This window comes from Sturnira hondurensis, unplaced genomic scaffold (assembly GCF_014824575.4).
Source record: "Sturnira hondurensis isolate 20B ecotype Veracruz unplaced genomic scaffold, ASM1482457v3 Scaffold0022910, whole genome shotgun sequence".
Taxonomy (NCBI): Eukaryota; Metazoa; Chordata; class Mammalia; order Chiroptera; family Phyllostomidae; genus Sturnira; species Sturnira hondurensis.
In genome coordinates, this window is record NW_028095541.1 from 14,347,667 (window position 1) to 14,364,926 (window position 17,260).

The following is a 17,260-nucleotide window of genomic DNA, read 5'->3' on the forward strand; positions in this document are numbered from 1 at the left end:
GGCTCCGGTTGGAGATAACAAAAGCGATCAGGGAGGCAATAATTGCAGTCATTAGTTCACAAAGGAGGCAGCCACCCAATGGGAAGGGGAGGCGGGCCAGAGAGGGAGAAAGCTTTCCAAAGCCCTTCCTCAATAAGGGAAGAGAGACCCATGCTCCAGGCGGCTTTCTCAGTTGACCTATTTATTTTTGTCCCTGATTTACCCAGAGATAGCATTGCAGGCTTACTAAACATGAGTGTATGGTACAATTCTTCCCTTATGTTCTCCCAGTGCTTACATGCTGAAAGGCAGAGAAAAAAGAGAGGTGGAAAAAGAGAAAGGGGAGAAAATAAATAGAAAAACAAAAACCATTACATCCTTTCAACAGAAGCTTGCCCCACTCTTTTCCGACCCCACTCTAAAAGGAGGGAGGAAGGATTTAGGGTCAGTTGCCTCCCTTTGCAGTAACTTTAGGGCCGGGCTGCCAGGGCTCTGGTTTGCAGGGGCCACTCGGAAATCCTGGATTGAGGAAGAGTCCAGGCAGGAAGCTCGGCTTTTACCCCCAAGGCCTCCACGTGGTGGCTGGAATGCTGGATGGGGGCGGAGGAGGCCGAGCGATCTCTGGTTACCGGGATTCCACCCTCCCAGACCCACCAGTACACCAGGCCCTGTCGCGCAGATTTCCTAGGTGCCTGAGCCAGGCCCCGCCCGGCCACACGCCACAGTTACAACGTGGCTCCTCCCTTCGGGTCACAAACCTGGGCTGGGGCGGTGGTTGGAACCCAGGGAAAGAGTAGAACGAGGGGCGCACTTGTCTTGGGAGCTCAGCCCCGCCACAGTGGGAGGTTTTTCCTCGGGCTGGTCTCACTTGTAAAGCGAAGAGTTTTTACGAGTCATCTCAAGGAACCTGTCAGTGCCAGCTGGGGTGGAGAAAAGATTTTGTTCGGTGGGTGAGCGGGCACACCAAACGTTGTCAGCCGGCTGCACGGGCCCTCACGTTGTGCTCGAATATTTCCCCAGAGTGTCCTGGCTCCGGGCCGGGGTTGTAGGAGCCAGGGACACCGTTGGAAAGGAAAAGCTCCGTCACAGCCAAACCCTCCTCCCGAGTCAGACGTGGATGAAAACACTGCACCACTCTTCCTGCCCTCTCGGGGTTGTGTAAACACGAACGGTGTACGTTTCATAGAAGAGCTCAACCCGAATTTTAAATAAAATACATCAACTGAGGAATGCAAACCTCTACCCACCCACTGCCCTCCCCTCCATCTCAAATTCACCAAAATTCGAAACGGCGGAAATTGCTTCAGATTTGCAGGAGGAGAGAACTTTAAACACACACACACACACACACACACACACACACACACACAAAACAAACATCTGACACTTCACTCAGTAGTGGACCAAAACTTTACAGGCGGGCCAAAGGAAGGCACGGTGTTTGGGAAGGCTGTGTGTGTGCAGCATGTTGGGTGATTTTGGGGATCTGTTTGGAGGACACGTTTGCGTCGCGAGTGTGGGTTGTAACTTCGAATGCGTATTCCGGGAGACGGCATTGGGGTTGTTCGCTGCTGGAGACCGGAGGCACCTCACCCCTCTGCCGAGTTGGGCCCCGAAGGGGAACACAACGGACCAGCCCTGAAAGCCACGGACTCTCCAAGGCACTTCCTTTATTTGGTAACCTTAATGACCAAGGGAAGGGGAAAGCGCGAGTTTAAGATGAAGTTCATCTTCAAAACTTGCACACCGTCCTCGCGGGTCTTCTCCCACCCTGGCTTTACCCCGTTCTGAAGACTCAACCCGCCCGTGAGTGTCCCGCGGGCCTGGGAGAGGCATTTCCATGAACTAAGAAATCTTTTAAGTTACCCAAAATGAGAGAGTAGCCAGCAAGAGCTCAGGGGCCGTCGGGTTCTTAGGAGGACTCGCAAACAAGTGAATAAACAAATAACTAGGTGCCAGCGACAGGGATGCCCCAACTGGTTTGCTGATGGGAGCGGAGGGCGCGGAGTACTGGGAGTCGCAGTCTTAAAAGCTCCTAGGTCTCCGCCTTCCGAGCGCCAAAGGTCCCTTGCGGGGGGAGAGCGTGCGGGCAGCGCCTGCCCAAGTCCAAGCTGAGACATCAGTGCCTGAGGGTCCTCCTCTTGCGCACGTGCACCCCGCAGTCTAGGGCACATTTCCGCGGCCACTGTGGCAGCAGGGTTACACCTGCTGGACCAGGCGCCGGCGCTGGGAGGTTTTGCGCAGGAGCCTCCTGTAGTCGTAGGGATTGCTCGCGGGTCCATTCTCCTCCACCTCTTCCTGCTCCGGGTTCTCCACTGCCCAGCACCTGCGAGCGAGACCCAGGGCCCGAGCGTCAGCGGCGCCAGCGCTCGCCGCTGATCCCCGCCCACCCTGAGTTAGGCGGTTCTCTCCATTCATTTCCCCCACTCTCTGCGGACATTTCAGAACGCACGTTCGAAACGCTGAGGTCGTGGTCAAATGCATGTGCGATAATTTTTCTTAGCAGGTTTTCAAAACTCCTCTGAGCCGAGGAGCAGGGCTGGTGGAACCCGACTTTGTGTTTGACTCCTAAGTAAATGTGCAGTTCAGAAAGGTGAGCTTCTTGAAATAACTCACAACCAATAAACAAACACTTATGTTAGCTGCCTAATGGGCAGCCATTCTTTGCATTGTTACGCTGCCCGAGTGTTTCTTAAAAATATCTGTCCGACCCCTCTGTTAGCGACACAGTTGCTGTCAGCTCTGTTGGCTTTCTCAGCATTTTCAATGATATTGTTGAGCCAAATTTCCTAAACCCACTGCTCGGGAACCCTGCCAACGTTTACCTTCGGACGCTGCCGCTTGCCTGGGGAAGCAGGGTGCTACCTAAAAGGCAGCTATGGAGACTCCTCTATTCTACCCAGGGATCACCCAGTAAGGGTCAGCCAGCAGTGCGGGCAATTATGGGAGAGGACCACAGACAGCTCTTACTACCAGGTGGTGAGTGGTGCTAGACATAGATGAAGCAGGTTAGTGGGAGAAGAGCAACTGGATGTGCTGTGTCTGGGTGTACACACCATTTCATAGAGGGTCATCAGGAAATGCCTCTCTGTTAAGGTGGCAGGTGAGATGAGACCTGAAGGAAGGGGAAAAGTGAGCCAGGTAGATCTCTGAGGGAAGGGCAGTCATTCCAGCATGACAGTCAAACAATGAAAGTGTTCCAAGGAACAGGAAAGAGGCCACTGTGGCTCAAATGGAGCAAGTGGGAAGAAGAGCAGCAAGGGCTGAGAGATGGCAGAATGAGGGTAGAGTTCGGCACTTAATTTAGAGTTTTGAGACCATGGCAAGTACTTGACTTTCAGTTAGAGTTCTGAGCAGGGGAATGATTCTGCCTACCAGAAGGACCTGGTCGGCAGAATGGAAGTTGGTAGGTTTGTGAAAAGACACTGCAATAGTTCAAGCGAGACTGATAATGGCTTGTTCCAGGCTTATAGAGAGGGTAAGAATTGATCAGATTCCAGTCATACTTACCAGATAGAACTGAAATAGCTTGCTGACGGATTGGATGAGGGCATAAAGAAAAGGAATCAAGAACATCCCTAAGGTTTTGGCTTAAACAACTAGAAGAATGGGGCTGCCATTTGAGATGGGGAAGATCTGCAGGAGAGCATTTTCTTTGAGGGGGGCAGGTAAAGATTTTGGTTTTGGTTATTCTAAATTGACTTAATAGATATCCAACAGAAGATATTGACTAGGTAGTTGGACACATAAGTCCTGATCTAGGCTGGAGTTTCAGTTCAGGAATTTTAAGTAATTAGATGATACTTAAAGTCATGAGAGTACATGTTGATAAAGTGGGGTCCTGGGGCACTCCAACGCCAAGAGGTCAGTGAAATGGAGAAAAATCAGCAAAGGAAAATGAGAAGGAGGAGCCAGGGTGATAGGAGGCAAAGCGAGAGAAGCCCTGTCCTGGAGAAAAACGGGAAAAATTTAAAGAAAAATATGTAAAGAAAAAATGTTAAATGCTGGTAGGGCATAATAAGGATTGAAAACAGATAATGGCATGTGGCAAAATAGAGGTCACTGGTGGCCTTGGCAAGGGACTCAAGAGAGATTGGGAAGGACATGGAGCAGGTTGGGTCATTCTCATGGGTTATTCTTGCTATAATGAAGGGCAGGAACATGGGTGGTCTGGGAGGGGGATTGAGTCCAGGGTGGTTTCTATGGTGAGTCCAATTGCCTCATGTTCACAGATTGTCAGAAATGGTGCTGCAAAGAGAACAAACATTTACATTGTAGAGAAGAGAGGGGACAACTGCAGGATAATATACTTGAGTTGAGGAAGGGTCTGGATCCAGTGCACGATGGGCCTTAGCTGAAGGACAGTCATTGCTAAACTGAGGAAGGTATAGATTTGGTGGTGGAAGTATGTGTTTGTTCTCTCCTATTGTTTTCTCATTAAAACAGGAAAAGAGGTTGTTTGGTGAGAATGAGGAAGTTTTGAGGGTTTGAAGAGAGAGAAGGAAGTCTGAAAGAGTGAATGGGGAAAGTGGAATAATGGGTTTTTAGAGAAATGTAGTATTGCAAAATAACTCTACAGGCCTGTCCTAATTGTGGGGTCCTAAGTTTTAAGTGATAATAGATTGTTTTTTCTAGGCATGTTCAGATACTTGGGTGCAAGTATGGATTGGGTAGGAAGTTGGGTTTACCCAGTATTAAGGTTTACCAGTTGAATATAACTGAGGGAGAAAAGGGCAAGGTCATTGAAGGCATATGCAAATAAGTGAGAATAACGAGAGACTAGAAAGGAAAGACTAAAACATGTGTGCAAATGGAATATGCCTTTATTCTAGTCCATTCTAAATAGAGAATTAAAAAAAAGATCTTTGGATTTTTGCACAGCAAAGGAAACCATCAATCAAACAAAAGACAACCTACTAAAATGGGAAAACATGTTCGCTAATGATACATCTGATAAGAGGTTAATCTCCAAAACTTATAAAGAACGAATACAACTCAACATGAAAAAAACCTCAAACAATCCAACTAAAAATATACACAGGGCCTGAATGCACACTCCTGCAGAAGACATACAGATGGTCAATAGATGTATGAAAAGATGCTCAATGTCACTAATCATTAGAGAAATGCAAATTAAAACCACAATGAGATATCACCTTATACCTGGAAGAAAGGCTATTATCAATGAGCACCAAGCCCTGGTGAGGACGTGGAGAAAGGAGGACCCTTGTGTACTATTGGCAGTAATGCAGACTGGTGCAGCCACTGTGGAAAACAATATGGAGGGTGCTCAAAAAAATGACAAATGGAACTGCCGTATGAATCAATGATTCCACTTCTGGCTATATATGTAAAGAAACCCCAAACATTAATTTGAAAGAATATATGTAATCCTATGTTCATTGCAGTGTTATTAAAATAGCCAAGAGAAGGAAGCAACCTAAGTGCCCATCAATAGATGATTGGCCACAGTACACATATATAATGTAGTGCACTGCATCAATGTACACATAGTACACATACACAGTGGAATATTACTCAGCCATAAGAAAGAAACCTTACCATTTGTGACAGCATGGGTGGACCTAGAGGGTATTATGCTAAGTGAAATAAGTCAGTCAGAGAAAAGCAAATACCAAATGATTTTACTTATATGTGGAATCTAAAGAACAAAATAAACAAACAAACAAAATTGAAACAGAGAAGAGACTGATGGTTGCCAAATGGGGGACTAGGTAGAAAAGGTAAAGGGAATAAAAAGTACAAACTGGATATAAAGTAGTGAGTAGGGAATATAGTCAATAATATTGTAATATCTATGTATTAGATATTACAGGTACTGGGTGGGTACTGGAAATATCGAGAGAAACACTTTGTAAGGAAGGAGAACCTTGCTGTACACATGAAACTAACACAAAATAATATCAAATATAAAGTGTAACTGAAAAATTAAAAAAATACAACTTCGAGAAGATCTTTCAGGGTATCTTGAGTTCAGGGCATCTTTGTTGGTACCTATGGGGAGGATCTGGGGTAACTGACTGGAATTCTCAGACCTGTTTATCTCATTTCTGGTGTAAGAATATTGGGATCAACTCTCTGTCTGGTATACCACACACATTATTTTTAATTCTAAGGACAGCTTGGTACAGCCTTAGCTTTTCTCATCCTCAGTCTGCAGGTGAGGAAACTGTAGTTGATATAACTAGGGAGAAGTGGAGTGGGGGTTCAAAGCCAGGTCGAGGGCGCTCAGATCTTATACTTTTCCCACTGTGTCCCTCTGTCTCTTTTCTGCTGATGCTTCTGTCATGGTATTGAACTGTCATCCCTGAACTGAAGCACTCTTGTTCCATTTTCTTTCCCCCTTTCCACTTCCATCCTCTCTGTATCTTCTTGTCCTAATTAAAACTTGGCTGTGCCTTAACTACTCCACATGACTCTTCATTGTTCAACAGAGACCCCACCAAATGCCATCTTAGGGGGAGAGGAGGAGACATCCGTTCTTCTGATGCTCTCTAATGCTATTCTCTAACCACCGACTACCTGCCACCACTTTTATTCATTATGAGACACTGAACGCAACATTGCTGTTGTCCCTGATACACAGGTTTCAGGTTCCTTCCCTGGGCAGGGAGTGTGAGGAAGCCAATCACAGGACGTTTCTCTCACACATCAATGTCTCTCCCTCTCTCTTCCTCTCTCTAAAATCAATAAACATATTCTCAGGTGAGGATTAAACAAAATAAGCTCAAGAAGGTCCATGTTCCAATGCTGGCTCCATCATTTATTATCTAGGTGAGTATATGAAATAGCTAAAATTTGTAGCCTTAGTCCCCTCATCTATAAAATGGGGCAATATAAATGCCTCAGAACGTTGCTGCGAGGTTAAATGAAGGTTAGACGAGATACTAGCTTAGTGCTTAGCACAATGTAAGCTCTTAACCAATGCTAATTTCTAGCATCCTTATTCTAGTGTACACTAACTACACATCCGTAGACACTAGAAGACCAGGGAGTACTTCAGGGTTGTAATTCTTCGACAGTGTGTGCGTCTGCTGTGAGGGAGGGGAGGACATACTGGGGAGGAAGCAGACTGGCTTGGGTTGTTAAAATGGGAAGCGGATAAGTTAGTGAAAAGCAACTTGAGCAGGGAGTGAAAAAGCTTGGAGTTTGGTTCACTAACTCATTGTGTGACTCTGAACAAGGCACTCAATTGTTCTGGCGCTTGGTGTTCTCTTACACAGAACTCTGTGGTTAGAATGGAACATCCCATTCTTGATCCCAAAATGAAAGAATGCATCTTCTTTGGGGTACAAGGGGAAGAAATCATATTTGAGAGAGATTCTAGAAAATCAAATAAAGACAGTAATGGCCATTTTTATGGACCTCCTCCCCTACGCCACGTCTGGTGTTAAGCACTTCATGCATATCATTTTATTAATTTCTACAACAACACGGTGAGGCCATTATCAGTAAATCCCTGCACGGATGTGGAAATGGAAGCTTAGAGAAGTCTAGTAGCATAAACAAGGCCACTCAACCACTAAGTGGCAGAGTCAAGATCCAAATTTGTGAGGGCCCGACTCTAAAACCTTTTCTCTTAATCACCAACTCACACTGTACAAGAGGCAGATGAGGGGACTCGGGTACACTAGGCTACTAGGATGTTCATTTAGGATTTTGGAAAAACACCTTTTCATAGCCTGTTATTGATCCCATTACTCATACCACATTTCCATCTTATTATGGCCCTCAGTTTCAAAACTTCATGAAGAATTTCTGGGGAAAGAAAAAAATTCCCAAGGTATCAATAGTAAGCAAGCTAGAAACAGTTTGATATCTGATGTGAAAGTCAGTGTCAAAGTGAGAAATCCAATCCAAATGATATATTTCCATATAATCTTTCTCTCAAATATTTTTGGTCTGACATCACTGATTCTGAGAAATCACATAGCATAATTGAGAAACTAATATGTGATTAAAATTATATTGGTTAGAACTTAACCACAGTTCTGAATATGGTTTATTAGTTATATGAGTATGACCATAAATTTATCATCTTAACTGAGGCACTTTTAAAGGGAGATGGTACTATTAATGACTACACCAAGAAAACAGGTATAAACTGGGATTGTTCTAGAAAAACTGGGATGTCACTAACTACAATAATATTTATGGTTTTACTTTTATACAACATATCAATTATAAGAGAGCAATATTCAATAATGATTTCTCACTAAATGTTTTGTCACACATAGAATGAAGGAGTTTTAGAAATGGAATTATGAGTATAAAATTGAAAACGCAGAACTTAATGTGAAGTTTATTACCTTTCATCAGCCTTAAAACATTGGTTCTGGAGTTCTCTCTGTTGTTTTAGTCCTCTTAAACTAGGGTTATGTTCCTTTGGTCCAGAATGAGTGGGCAAAAATTCCTTATAATAGAAATCTTCCAAATCTAGTAATTTCCCCTGACTGCAAGTGAACACATAAATACATCAGAGTATCAATCAAATTTTCTATTCAATTAAACTTACAGGACACTTGCTTTCTTCTCTTAAAGTATTTACTGTAATTTAGAGTAACACACATGTCAAGAAAATAGTAGTCATCTTGAAATGTACAAGATAGCACATACCATAAATTAAAAATAAAAGCAAAACACTTATCTCATACCTTGAAGAGAACATTAGCTGCAGGAGGGGCTTTTCCTGGTTCTGTCACATTCAATGGGGCACAACAGGGGTAGTTACCAGAGAGCTGGAAATTACAATGTTCTGGTTTGGCTAGTCTAGGTCAGAGTTCACGACAGACCCTTGGGCCACTTTACATACTAACACATAGCATTTTCCGCTTTTATCAATCACTATTGATGAACATAGTGTATTCATGGTCTTACCTTATTTCCTTCACAGATAAACTTCTGTCTCCCCTCTACCTGTTGGTCTTCAGAGAACTATTTTTTGTGCTAGATACGAACTCCTGCAAGTGACGTGCACACAGCCTGTGTTCTCAAACATTGTAATTCTCAGATATACTCTGACTACAGTCTGACACCTGTGGTGCTCAGTATCTGCAGGGTAATGGGACTTCAGAGGAGGTCACTAGGGACAGGTCTGGGCAACTCTCAGATGTCATGGTGCTTCTGGGGAAAAGAGCCTGATGAGCTCCAGAAACTGGTTTATAAATAAGCTTTCAGGATGTCATCGATTCACAAGTTAGGAACTCCATCTGCTCACGCTTAACAGAAGAACCCTCAGCTGTTCTTAGCATTGTCTGGAAGTTGGTTGATTAAAATAGTTAAGTATTGTGCAGCTGAAATATTATAGGAAAGGGGCAACAGTATGTATTATAGTCTGCCACACCTTCAGGTGACACAAACCTTATTTTTCTAACAAATCCATGAAAGTTGAGATTCAGCATGTCTTATCTCCAAGAACAAAAAGCAAAAAAGAGTTTGGGGAAAGAAAGTTCATGGACATGGGCTTGTTCAAATTGCCCAATCAAACCAAATCAATGAACCAAAACCAAACCAAACCAAACCAAGCCAAACCAAAACAAATTCTGTATTGGAACAGTATAATTCATTTAAAATGGTCTGAGTTTTTAATGTGCACTTTGCACTATGTTAGCTCAATGTATTTCCAGTAGACTAGACCTCAAACCACAGACAGGTACTTATAATATAAATGCATTGGGAACACACTACCTCCCAAATCTGTCCACAGAAAATTGGTGATTATTAATCTAATTGAACAGATAGATTTATATTTTCATTTGATAATTTATTGAAATTCAGAAAAAAATAATTACCTATCTTTCCTTGGTCTTCGTTTTTCTTCTTGGATTGACTTCTAAAGAGAATAGAATAATTTTTAAAATCTATAAATATTATGATCTTAATATAATGTGGTTGGCATTAATATAAAGATATATTTATATAATATAAATATACTTGTTAATATATATTATCAATATATAATGTATATTTATATAAATATATAAATATATTTGTTCCTATAAAGCTAACTTAGAAATAAACATGCATACACAATATTTTAAAGATCTGAATATATACAATTTGCTCAGATTTTACTAATTATAAATTTGTGATTATTTTTATCAGGACTGGACTGAAATTAATCTTTGCATTCCATTAAAAAAAAGAGTTTACCACAGTGACCACTATATACAAGATTACATAAGGCCTGTCTACCTACAAATGGGGGGAAAAGTCAGAATTTCTGGAAAATCCATCTCTCTTCAAAAATGCAGTTCTGATTTAGGCAGATAACAAGGCTGCTACGATGTCTTGTTCCTACGTCATCCTTGTCTGCAGGTAAAGCAGGTGGGTAGAGGGTGAGGGCAGCTGCAACCGTTCACAAAAGAATGAAACTGATGTCACTAATGTATAAGAGCCCATTTATGGCATAAAAGTAGCAGCACAGATGATGCATATGCTCACTTGCAAAATGTTTTCATAGTTGAGAACTTTATGTGTCAAGGCACAAGTTAGAGCACTTAAGTGTGCATATGAGTAGATACATTTCAATCAATACTTTAGTTTGAATAACAGAATGGTACTTTACCTTACATACAAAGCCGTATTATCTCTGGTATCGCAACACTAGTAATGTGTTTCCCTGTGAGCTGGCTCAATATACCTGAGCTCATATATTTATATGTTAGAAGAGCATATATGTCTATCAGGATGCAGAAACAAATGCCACACTCACCTTGAACAAGCTGAAGATATTATAATTGTGGAAACCCTAATGCAGGGGTCTTACCTTATTTCAAGTTAGCTGACACCATAAAAGTACAAGATAGTAAAAATGCTAATTAACAATGGTTTGTAAGTATTGAGAGTTTTCCCAGTATTTTTAGACAGGCAACCATTTTTCTTCATGATTTATCGTGTGTAATACACTGAAATGTTGGCTGGGTCAAACAGTTCACAGTTTCTTTAATACTTATTGGTTGTTATTTTAGTGGGTGGACTGGACGAAGCAGAAGTGAATGTTTAAGTGCATTGGGTCTGGGTGTGGACCATTTAGAAAACCATACAAGGAGCAGGACACCAATTACATTCTTATCCTCCTTCCCATTTCCTATTACTTCACATTCTTGACCCAATGCCCCAGGCTAGGAGGTGCTCACAAATAATTGTATTACAAGTATAGGTACATGGCCCCTAGTGGTCCAGTTAATGATCCCTGGGACCAGGGTGGTGTTTGCTCTGGTTGCTGTTGTTTTAATATGACAGAGGTCCTATCTTGACCTACTGTCGGGAAAGAAGTCTGTTTTGTTTTTGAGAACAATTTTCTACAATCCAAAATTATGCTGAAATAATGGCCTGATATTGAGAGGTAGAGGTCCCTCTCAATACAACCAAGAATCAATCAAATAACATTCTGCCTTGAATTCTCAAGCTGGCCAGGGTCCCTTTTAATTCTGGATCAGCCTTTTTCCCTGGAAGGTCATAGGTAGTATATACATATAAGATGGTCCTAAGTTACAGGAATTCTTAGAAGAGGAAATACTGTTCAGGTTTTATTTCACTGTTGCCTGTGCTAGAATATTTGAATGAAATGGTATTCAATGATAAATTTTTCCAAAAAATTATTTAAGAAGGTTTATAATAGAAGCAATTATACAATCAAGACAATAAAACGGAAGTTGTAAACAAGGAAGAGGACAAAAGTGATGCGTGCTCAGATGAGCCTCACATTTGTCTCCTAGTTTTCTCACTGCTGAGTCCGGAAGGGAAGCATGAGACTGCATTCTTTCTCACAGAGAAGAAAGCATAGTGTACGTCACAGGAGAGGACTTAAACAAATCTGAACCCATGGGACTTTATATTAGAGACATTTACTGCTAAGACGAACAATGTTTTCAATGATAGTTTTGAAATTACAAATTACCAACTTGAAATTTGAAATGAAAATAAAGAAGCAAACGTCTTATAGCAGTTTCTTAAGGAACAAGAGTAAAGAAGGGAGAAAGACAAGGAGACAAAGGTGACTCCAGGAGGAGATAGTCCTGGGAGGGTGTTTGGAGGAGGCCTTGAAAGACCTGAGGTTTAAGCTCATAGGACTTTGAAGACTCAGCTGCATCACACCCCCTTTCCTCTTGTCTGATACAAAGAACCACATTTTATAACAAAACTTTAAATTTCACATCCACTATATCCCGGTAGATACAGTCTTATATTCCTTTTGGAAATACATCAACATTTCACTTATTTAGAGGTCTTTGCAAGGATGAAGAAAGTAGCCAAAACCTGGGGGAAAAATATCTTGTAACAGCCATACTACCTACTGCAGCCAGGGGAGGTACTGGAGAAAATAATGAACTGGGAGGCCTTTGAAGCGATGTGTTCAGTTACTCTTTTTGAGGAAACTGTTGGCCCTGAGTGGTTTCCAGGATGGCCGCCCAGCTTCTGAGTGGTGGAGCAGCCCGCCACACTGACAAGGCAGGTGTGTGTGCCCAGCGAATGTTCTCCTCTCCAGGGGCATGCTTCTCAGGCTCAGCCTACTCTTTACTTTGAATGCAACTATACTGACATTTCCCAGATGTAAGAGATTAAGAGCATCAAATTGTAGAAGAGAGCTGGTATGGATGTTAAGGCAGTAAGAATGACGATAGTGAGAAGTGACACCCAAGAAGAAACAAAAGCTATAAAAATAGATAAAACAACCAGAAGCACAGATGTCCTTGATGAGCAGGCTCAGGGACATCATTTGCACAGCTCGGCAGCCCCCAGAGCGCTGTACGGCAGCAGTGTGTTAGTTACCAGTCTTCTATGTACAAGTGACCCACAAGTTCCAGCAGCAGTGGGGCTGTCACAGTGAGCAAACGCTTTGCCTTCATAGAGCTTATAGTCTACAGGGCACAGTCAGACAGGAAGCAAGTGGAGAAATATATATTTGTAAATGCTCTGAAGCAGAGCCAGGGAGATGGAGAGAGACAGGGTGCCGCCTTAGACATGGTGGTCAGGGAGCCTTGCTGAGAAGCATAGATCTGAAGAAAGTACACTTTTGCTCACTACAGTGAGCCTGGGTCATCAAGAAGAGGTTTAAAGTGTGTAGTACAATATATTTTAGAAAGATTTTCATGAGAGCCACTTAAAGTTACCGTGTTTCGATGGGTAAAGGGAGTGGGGCCCCATCATTTCTGTAAATGTCACTTACGTGTAGCACCCGAACCCAGGTAGGGGAGGGGAAAGATAAATATGAACCCATGGTCTGTTTTCACTTGTAATAATAGACTAGTTTTCTATGCTTTATTTTTCACTGAAGCTGTAGTTTTAAAGACTCAGAGTTATAAAAAGGATTCTGTCACTAATAACTTAAGGTGTACTAAAACATTTTATATTCATTAAAAAACTAATAGTTCAATGACAATGTAAGATTTTGGGAAGGGACTCATTTGTGAGATTCAGAATCTGCTCCAGTCTCATTGACTGGTTGGTTGTTAGTACGTATTGAGGAATGTCATAAACATTCCTCCTTATTTCTCATATCAAGAATGGTATCTGTTGAAGCCACAGCAGCCAATTGTCAGTCCAGTGGCAATTAATAAATGTTATTGAGCATCATTTACTACTTATATGCAAGGTGAATAGGAAATGGTTGGCACTTTCTTTTTTTTAAAAAAAATATTTTATTTATTTATTTATCTTTAGAGGGGAAGGAAAGAGGGAGAGAAACATCAATGTATGGTTGCCTTTCGTGCATCCCCTGCTGGGAGTTGGCCTGCAGGGAACCAGCCTGTAACCCAGGCATGTACCCTGACTGGGAATCGAACCGCGATCCTCTGGTTCGCAGGCCCACGCTCAATCCACTGAGCTACACCAGCCAGGTGGTTGGCACTTTCTAATCTTATTCTCTGCTGCTTGGCCTAGGAAATAGTCTGGGCCTTACGTCAAGGGAATTGCTGAACTATATAGGGACTAGCAAGAGAGGAACATGATCAAATTTTCTAGTACAGGCTTGAGAGGCTGAGATTAGAAGCACTTGGTTGGGGCCTGAAGCATCCCAGTGAGGAGCACTGATGGTCTGAAATAAGGCAGTCAGAAGAAGAAGATGAATGGGAGACAGCCTTTGCTGGTAGAAGCCACACTTTAGAGTGAATGGTTAGACGTCAGGTATGAGAGAGGCCAGGTCCAGGATGACACCAGGTGTTGGCTTGGGTAACTAAGTGGATGATGGTGGCATTCGGAGAACAGGAACAGAGAGGAAGGGCAGGCTGGCAGAGGTGATGCAATGAACTCGCATGCTGCCTGCCATGAGTGAGGGACCTCGGTAGTTAAGGACCCTGACAACTGAGAAATGCCTTGTCTGTGTCTGAGTCCTGACCTGTGACATGGGAATGCCCCTAAAGGCTGTTTCCTAGGATTAGATATCACAATGCAGGTGAACATACCTCGTTCCAGGCCTAGAATTTAAAAGCGAAGTGTGCATAATGGACAAAACTCATTGCACATAAAATATGAAAATAATGACTTGGAAAAAACGGAAATAAAGACTGAAAAACAACTCTATGAGAAAAACATTTTAAAAGTATTGATCACATTAAGAAATTAATTATTTTGTAGTATAATGATTGTAGAAGTCTTTAAAAAATAACAATATTTGTTTTTTATGAAATCCATGCTGAAATACTTATAAATGAAAAGATGTGATGCCTAGTATTTGCTTCAAAATCATCCAGCAAAGTTGGAGGCAAATAGATAGAAAAAAGAAGATTTGTTGATAATTGAGGAAGATAATGATTGATATGAGTTCATTATACTATTCTACTTTTGTAGGTGTTCAACTTTTCCATAATAAAAGTCTTCCTTAAGAAAGAAAAAAAGCAAAAGGTGCTCAATAATTGTCTTTTTTCCCCTCTTCCTTCCCTTCTTCTACTTTCACCATATCTCACCCATTCGTATCAGGTCCTTCTCGGGAGAGCTCCTGCTATGACACAATTCTCTTTCTGGGTTAATATTTGCATCTCAGTTCAGATGAATGGGCCAGCAGAGAAACTGCTGGAAGGACGTGGGGTTGCAGGACTGTGGGAGGGGCCTGGATGGTGAGGAAGAGGGGCAGCAGGACAGCCAAATGCCCAGATCCTCAGCCAGAGCTGGGATAGGAAAGCAGAAACTGAAGGGCATCTCCATTTTACAGAGTCTTCTCTTTGTTTTTTTTTTTTTTTTTTTTTTAAAGATTTTATTCTATTTTCTTTAGAGGGGAAGCGAAGGAGAGAAGGAGAGAAATATCAATGTATGGTTGCCTCTCATGAGTCCCCTGCTGGGAACTGACTTGCAACCCAGGCATGTGCCCTGACTGGGAACCGAACTGCGATTGTGTGGTTCGCAGCAGAGTCTTCTCTTTGGATAGGCCCAGTGTGGGTACAGTTTTGTGAATGCTATGGCTCCCATCTGATAATAAGAGCGAGCCACTTACATGTAGCAGATAATAGTATGTGCAGTCTTCAGGGTTATTTAATGTTTTGGGTTTCCTGGGCCGTCTTGGGGGTCTCAATATTTTTGGTTCCTCTCCTTTAGAGATACCTACAAGAAAGGTGATCATAAACAAGTATTCAATTACAAGGACTATCATCAAGTGACGTTTTTCTTTGGGGGTAAATAAAATATTATACACACACCACTGGGGCTGGGAGAAAGAGGCAATACCTTTGTTTCCCCAACTGACCCTTATCATATTTCTCATCATGTGCTTCCTTCCAATTGCCTGGTGGTCTAGGACTCTGAGAAGTAAGGGGGAGGAAAGAAGGGGAAGAAAAGAAATACATAGTTCAGTGATGTGGGGTAGGGTACTGCAGTTCAGAGGGCAGATGGGGAGAGGAGACAAAGCTGCTAAAAAATCTTTTAAAAAGGATATTATGCACATAGAATCTTCTTTCTTCCCCCTTCTCTCTCCCTACTGCCTGCCTTCCATGTCTACCTGCCCAGCCAAGCACTGCCTGATCTTCCCTTTAAAGCACCTCCTCATGTAATGGCCCAAACAAGGAGACTGCGCATCTGCAGGCTTGACTCTTTTCCAAAAGCTGAATCTGACCTTTTGTCAAAACTTAGAACCTCCCACTATTAGGATTTTCAGACCTGATTTAAAAAATCTTGACCACGAAAGAAGAACGTTTGTCATATTTTTCTGCCTTTTCTGTCAATATAGCTCAATATAGCCAAATTCTCAAAGATGTAGCAACGTCATCAGACTCTTGCTTGGTTGTTAGTGGTCATTACAAGTGACTTTCTATTCCCAGAGCTAGTAGGCCTCTCCTGGAGTATTTCTGTCTATTTTTCCTGATTCTTGGCACCCCATCCGCTGACTGCATTTGTGCAGGAATGTCTGCTCGATAGATATATAAGGATGAGGGTGGAAAAGGGATCTGTGTGCCTATTGGACAACAGCCTATGTTTAACAGATACTTGAGCAAACATACTTGAGTTTCTTAGCTGAACTTTATGGGTAGTAATAGATCATTATGGTACATAAAAGAGGGGCAGTAATGATCCCTAATTCTTCGATGTAGAATACACAGAGAAACTGAATTGCTCCAAACAAAAACAACTCAAATCAAGTCAAACAGAATCAAATCAAAGAATATTTAATACTATGTGTAGACAGCTGTGACTGGCAGTGCAGATCAGCTTCATCAGGATGGAGGTGACACATTGATGTCTAACTGTCTGGTCCCCTATCTGACCCACTAGGTGAGCATTCACAGTCTAACGTCATCTAGCTCATTCATTTCAAATTTATGGGGAATTGCTGGGTGACGAAGATCCATCAACTAGTTGGAAGCACTTCTGAGAGGTGGAACACATAGAACAATACCAGAGAAAACTGTGACAATCATACATACTATCCTTTTTTGAATAAAAAGAGAATAAGGTGTTTGTTAACAAGACCATGTTAGACAGAGATCAGTAAGAGACTAATTATCAATTAGAAGGAGTGAAAGCACTTTTCCAACCAGTCCCTGGAAGTTTATCTCCTCTTTTCTCCCTTTTCCTTCCCCTCTGCAGAAATAGACAGTGGAAGGAATTTAAATATCCTGTCTTAAGACTGTCACAAGCACAAGGAGAAATGGTAAAACCTGAATTATTGCCACCACTATAGACAATGTTTTTAAAAATTATTTTCCTTCTCTTTACTTATCATCTGCTCCAGTGCTGTTCAACAAACAGTTTCTATTAGCTCTTGCAAAGTTTTATCATCTTAAAATGTATTGGTTATATTCACTTATATTACTTATTTGAGTGTGAATGA

General features: G+C 42.1%; 1 protein-coding gene across 1 annotated transcript in view; it reads right to left on the minus strand.

Moving 5' to 3' along the window:
• Positions 1–2,178: 2,178 nt before the first annotated feature.
• Positions 2,179–17,260, minus strand: part of MYO3A (myosin IIIA) — a 198,074-nt gene continuing 182,992 nt past the window's right edge. Inside the window, exons 30-33 of the mRNA XM_037037128.1 lie at positions 15,431–15,537; positions 9,792–9,832; positions 8,310–8,453; positions 2,179–2,305 (exon numbers count right to left, since the gene is read on the minus strand). Coding sequence (XP_036893023.1) covers positions 2,179–2,305; positions 8,310–8,453; positions 9,792–9,832; positions 15,431–15,537 — 419 coding nt within the window. The remainder of the gene's footprint in view (positions 2,306–8,309; positions 8,454–9,791; positions 9,833–15,430; positions 15,538–17,260) is intronic.